The 6,096-nt window shown below is 32.0% G+C and overlaps 1 protein-coding gene across 1 annotated transcript; it reads right to left on the bottom strand.

Moving 5' to 3' along the window:
- Nucleotides 1-487: 487 nt before the first annotated feature.
- Nucleotides 488-5,204, bottom strand: LOC112747344 (vesicle-associated membrane protein 722). The gene is made up of 5 exons (XM_025795323.3): nt 4,689-5,204; nt 2,852-2,993; nt 2,636-2,756; nt 1,670-1,732; nt 488-945 (listed from the first exon to the last, which is right to left on the bottom strand). The coding sequence occupies exons 1-5, from the start codon at nt 4,876-4,878 to the stop codon at nt 802-804; spliced, it is 660 nt and encodes a 219-aa protein (XP_025651108.1). The 5' UTR covers nt 4,879-5,204; the 3' UTR covers nt 488-801.
- Nucleotides 5,205-6,096: the final 892 nt, after the last annotated feature.

The raw sequence follows: 6,096 nt of genomic DNA, 5'->3' as shown, positions 1-6,096 counted from the left end.
CTTTACTATTATTTCCTTCAATCGCACTTCAACAGCTGCACCTGCATCTATAGATTTAACAACGATGAAAATATATTCCAGCCACGTCATCTCAGTCTGAATTTCTTATGAAGTAGTAACGGACATTTTAGCCTTAGATGTTTAAGATTTGTTTCATTATTATTTCGACAAGAGATTGAGAAATTGAAACTGGAACTTAATCATGTGCGCAATAGTTGGCGAGCACTAACAGTAAGAGCATATGAACATGAGTAACAGTAATAAAAAATGTTTTTTTTTTGTGACTAATAAAAAATGTTTAATGTACACTAAAAATTAACCACTAAATTAACTATTAATATAAAATATATATTAAAAATAAATTAAACTATCCATATATTTATCCATTAATATACCTTATCCATTAATATACCTTGGTCGATGATTTTTTAGTGTGCATATAGTATTTAAAAAAATATATATTTGTCATACACAATGAGAGTACCGATTAATTCTTCATAAAGCCAAACTCAAGAATCACAATACTATTACCAAAGCTATACAATACAATAGATGAAACAATCCAGAGTTTATGAGAAGCAAAAGAAATGAAAAGCAACTATAATGTGTACCTTGTCACATTATTTCTCCCTTCCTCTCTTTGCACCATTTTCCTTCTACCATTTTGTTTTATTATTCACAAAACCGATTAATGTTCTAATAATCATACATATATGTTAACAAACATATTAGACTACCAAAAAGAAATTAAAAAAAAAAAAAAACTCCATGTAGTGACGATTCCAAATGAGTGAAAACACTTCAACAATTGAAGCCGTGGCAAACAGAAAGAACAATTATGAGAATCAAGGCAATTATGATGGCAAGAACTATTAGTTTTATCTTCATGTTCTGATACCACATCTTTCTCCTCAACTGGGTTCCCTGCTGCCTGAAATCTTGTGCCTGAAAAGCCATTACCAATTACAGCCGTTACACCAAAAATAAGCTTGTGCAAGGCACTATTCGAATCCCGATTTAATGACAATGGAGATTGGATGTTGTGTAAGAAAGAAATCGCTACTAACCATAAACACTGTTATCTTAGCTGTATTACTCAAACACTTGAACTTGGTTGTATCAAGAATTGAATTAAAGGTTCAATTTGGCCTCCAAATTGAGTACTTAATTTTAGTCCTTGAAAACTTCAAATTAGTTATTTAATCCTTTAAGTTACATTCTCTGTATCATCATTTTAGTACCATGTAACTCAATCATTAGTCAACCATCATCATTCTAATAATGTATCATGTTAATCAACAAGTCAACATCAACATCCACCACATGGTGTTGACTCAGATGCCACATGCCATGCCATGCAATCATCAATCAAGATCACCTGGCATACTAACATAGTGACATGTCTCTTGATGTAACACGACTCAATACAAATGACAATTGCCTAAAAACTGACCGATCAAAAGCTAAATTAATTAAATGACCAATGGAGTGTAACTTATATTTAAAGACTAAATAGTTAATTTTAAAATTTTAGTGACTAAATTGAATTACACTTACAATTTCAGATTTCAGACTACTACTGTGGTTTGACATAAATCAACATGAATCTGAAAATTCCATATTATGATCAACAACAAGCTACTTGATTTAATGGAAATAATAATCTAACCTGATAGTGAAGGTTCTCCGTTTTATCCACCAAAACTTCAATCTTCTCTCCTCGATCAAGAACCTGCATACAGCACACACAAAAATAATTAGCAAGCAGAATTGAAGTAACCTTGCAAAGAAAGACCGGGGAAAACTAAAGGCAGCATTTGGTTTGCATTTTTGTTTTCTATTTTCTTTTCAGTATTCTGTTTTTAGGATTTTGTGAAGGAAAAAGAGAAAGCAGAAGGCGAAAACAGAAAACATGGTTTTATCGTTTTTACTGTTTTTTCTTTTTTCTTCATAAAATCCTAAAAACAGAAAACACTGAGAATGAAAACAAAATAAAAACACAAACCAAATGCATCTTATGATGTTAGAAAGAAAATTTTGGTGATAATTCCTACACACATTTGTCACATTTCTTGACATTTAAAAAATAAGAAGAAACAAGAAGTTTAGATGTTAAAATGAAAATAAAGGAGATATTCCCTACATTCTACCCATAACAAAGACCATTCTATGGAAAATATAGTAACTCACAATTTGTCACAAAACTTCCAACAATCAATTCCTTAACCAAAAAATCATTATCTGGTATAATTTTATTCAGAGTTAAAGCCCAAATTGGTCCTCCAAAGTGTTTTGAGGACATCATTAATAAAATTATGATATCGATTGGTACTCAAAAGAGGTGTTAGGACATTAATTTAATGAGATCAATCTAGTTCTAGAGGGATTAAAACCCTTTTGAAATTAGTCCAAACTTTGACAACTTTTTCGACTAACTTGACGCAAATTTTAATCTTTGAAGAATTTGATATATATAACGAATCTTTTGATGACCAACTTAATGTGAGGACCAAATTTTTGTCTTACAAGTTACAACTCTTTCATGACATTACTTGTAAATTGATAACCGAAGTACCGAACACTTCAAAGGACTGCAACATGATGCAACATTTTCCAGAAATATAAAGTGTTGTACCTTCTCAATGTTTTCCATCATAATTCCTTTTACTTCAGAAACCTGATCTTTCACTTTTGCAAGTTTGCTAACCTCTTCTGGATGCTCCACACAGTACTGCATATGCTCCTTCAGCTTTGAGCTGAAGCATATACAAAACAGAAACTTCATATTAGTGAAATTCACAGTAGAGAGGAAAATTTATTTATATAGAAGATTAGATTAAACAAAAAGTACCCAAATTCTCTGTTAAGACTTTTAGCAGCTGCTGTCGCAGCTTTTCCTCCACCGAATCTTTTAGTAAAATCCTCCTTGATGCGTTCAAGAAAGGCCATTGGAATCTGTCTACCAACAGATTCCACTGCCACTACACAGTAAGCTACAGAAACAGATCATGTTGGTCAAATTATGGAACAATTTCAACAAAACAACATGCATGAATTGATATAGAAAAATGGGGTAAATGTCAGAGCTGGGGCACAAGAAGCAATTTCAGCAAGTAAGGATCATTGCACAATATCTTTGTAAAGACTCAAGATTTCATTTGCTATATATATCAGGACCATACTTCTTAATAGGTCATAAGAATATGATGAGAACATGCCATTCAATGAAATAAGTTGCTATAAAATAGGCAAGTTTATTATGAAACATCCCACATACAATTTTATAAACCATGAATGAAACTAAACAAATAATTTGAGGGGTAAGCAATAACATTTCTGCCTAAAATTCCTGCAAATTGATAAAATGAAATAAGTGGTCTTCACAATTGGATGGTTTTTCTTCAGGGCCCAAAATCAGAGTGCTTGATGGCCCAAAAAGGGACAGTTTCCTCATACTTAGCTAATTAAGATGCTTACTCCCACAAAAAGAGAAGAATGATCATGGAACTGCTACATGCAATGCTATACGCATATTTTATTCTTATTAAAATACTACCACATTCATAAAATGGTTTTTCCCATTTTGTCTTCTAAAAATTATGTGACCTATTAATAAGTATAACAATACCAGCTTCCCTGTTACATTAAAAAAACTTTCAAAATGTCTTAATTAGAGTAAGCAGAAGTAAAACTCAGCCTCTAGCCGTCTACCCATAGTTATCAATAGAATAAATGCAAAAGTAGACTATAAACTTCCCCACATATTGAAGCAGCTCACAGAAGACACCACATCTAGTTCACCATAAATGCCACAGAACGATTAATACTTGAAAATGATCATCCAAATAGACCATCTTGAATCGGCCCATAATTAAGACAAGAAATCACAATCCCTATGTTATTCCCATGATGACATCACTAAAGGGTATCGATATCAAACTAAACCTTATCCTGTTATATATCAATAATACAAGGTTTTTTTTTTTATTTTGTGCACGCTGGCGAACAACTACCTAGTTCCGGTGTAAACAGATCATCTTCATTGTTGACCAATGACTTTAAAGTCTAATCTTAATAAGGCATTATGTACAGTAGCATCAAAAGCTCTGTCCAATGAATTTCTTTTATATGCAAAAAGATTTCATAGACAAGGAGGTTTTTCAAAACCAAGTTCATTCTTTGTCACTAGTTTCGGACCCTATTAATGAAATTAATCCAACTTAAGTCTTGAACGCAAGACCAGAAAGGATATGAGTTTGACTACGACTCAATCAACTCAGTATTAGTTTTCATCACAAAATTAGATACATGATCATACAATTTTTTAATAAATAAAACATAAAGAAAACAATTTTCTAAGATCAAGTTCAACTTCAACTTTAAATCCATAGAAAAAAAAAAACTCAACAACCCAAAAGTAAACCCGGTTCCGCCTCCAAGGGTCAAAGCTTCATCCTTTCACGGTTTAAATTCCGAACCGAAAAACAGATTCATCAAAACAAAACTAATAAATAAAATTAAAAAAAAAACTCATTTCCGGCTTCTCCTCCGGGATTCCCAGGTCATGAAAGAAAAAACTTCAAAGAAAAAAAAACAGGAGCAAAAGGAAACAAGCAAAGCACAAAATCGGAAAAGCAAAAAAGGCAGTTATGAAAAAGGAGGAGGATGAAGGAGGAGGCGGCGGTTACTGAATCCGTTATCGACGAGGTAGTTGAAGGTGTGGCCATCACAGTTATAAGTGAACTTGTTGTTGGAGGCAGGGAGCTTCTGAAGGCACTGGAAGGCTATGGTGGTAAAGTTGCCGCTGAAGTCGGTGTGCTCCGCCAGGATCACCGTCCCACGCGCCACGAAGCTGTAGATCAACGATTGCTGCCCCATCCTCTCTCACGCAAACACTCTCTGCAACAACAACAAAGTGAAAGGAACGAGAATGGAAAGGGCTGTGACTTGTCTTTTGTTGTTAGAGAGAGAAAACAAATTGAAGAGAAGGGGATTTTGGATTTTGAATGGGAAAGGTTTTTGTTTTGAAGTTGTTGGGAAGAGAGAGAGAGAGAGAGAGAGAGAGAGAGAGAGAGAGAGAGAGAGAAAGTGAATTTGTCAACTTTGGAGGGCTTAAATGGAAACTGAGATAGGTATTGGTGGAGAAGGACTAGACAGCGTCAAGGGCTTTCAGGGGAAAATGTGGAAAAACTATTACCAAGGTCTTTTATTCTAGAAGCAACTCCAGCAATACCATTTCATTTCTGAATACTGAATACCGTGTTGAATTTTTTTATTTCCTAAAAAATTAATTTAATTTGTATGTCTCATTCACCTGAAAGAAATTTCGAAATTTTCACATTTTAATTAAAAAAATAATCAGGTGATGAAACTATGAAATGACCATATTATTACTTTTTAGTTTTTATATTAATTATCTAATATTAAAATTGGTATTTAAGCGAATGCTAGACACCAAAAAAAAACATTGAATGCATTTTTTTAAATTAGATATAGATTAAATATATTTTTTTTAATTTATCAATGCTATTAAACTTATATTAATTATGAATGAAATATATCCCTCCCTTCCAAAAATAAACTTATTATTAATAGAATTTTCGGATCAAACTTTTTTAAACTGAAAGAACTAATAAAATAATAAAATGCATATGATATAAGTTATAAATTTAATGGGCAATTCTATGGTGTTTATGAGTTGGTGCCTAAATTTTGTCTAACTTACCTTTTTATAGTAAGTTTTGATTTTTTAAAAATTATTTATTGTTATATCTTTTAAATTAAATATTATTTGTTAACTTTTTTTAGTAAATAGACACCACTTTTTAAGCACCATAGCATTCACCAAATTTAATATGGGAAATACTAGGGCGACAATAACTTTGTTAAACAATATAAACAATTACCAATCAAATAAAAACACACTACACTTCCAAATCTACTTAATCTATCTATCTACTTAATATACTAAAATTGGATTTTTCCCTAATCAATGAAAGTGAGGTGTCACTTTCTCGTGAACCCATTTTCTCTCCAAAATGAATGCATTTAATGAATAATACATAATTATACTAATTTAGAAAAAATCTTTATTTT

The sequence above is a fragment of the Arachis hypogaea genome, chromosome 2 (genome assembly GCF_003086295.3).
Source record: "Arachis hypogaea cultivar Tifrunner chromosome 2, arahy.Tifrunner.gnm2.J5K5, whole genome shotgun sequence".
NCBI lineage: Eukaryota > Viridiplantae > Streptophyta > Magnoliopsida > Fabales > Fabaceae > Arachis > Arachis hypogaea.
This window is presented reverse-complemented; position numbering and strand designations above follow the sequence as displayed.

Coding starts and splice junctions, on each gene's coding strand:
- LOC112747344 (XM_025795323.3), bottom strand. CDS start 4,878: ATGGGGCAGCAATCGTTGATCTACAGCTTCGTGGCGCGTGGGACGGTG. Junction 2,757..2,851: donor AGTCTTAACAGAGAATTTGG/GTACTTTTTGTT, acceptor TATATGCTTCAG/CTCAAAGCTGAAGGAGCATA. Junction 946..1,669: donor CGGAGAACCTTCACTATCAG/GTTAGATTATTA, acceptor ATGGCTTTTCAG/GCACAAGATTTCAGGCAGCA.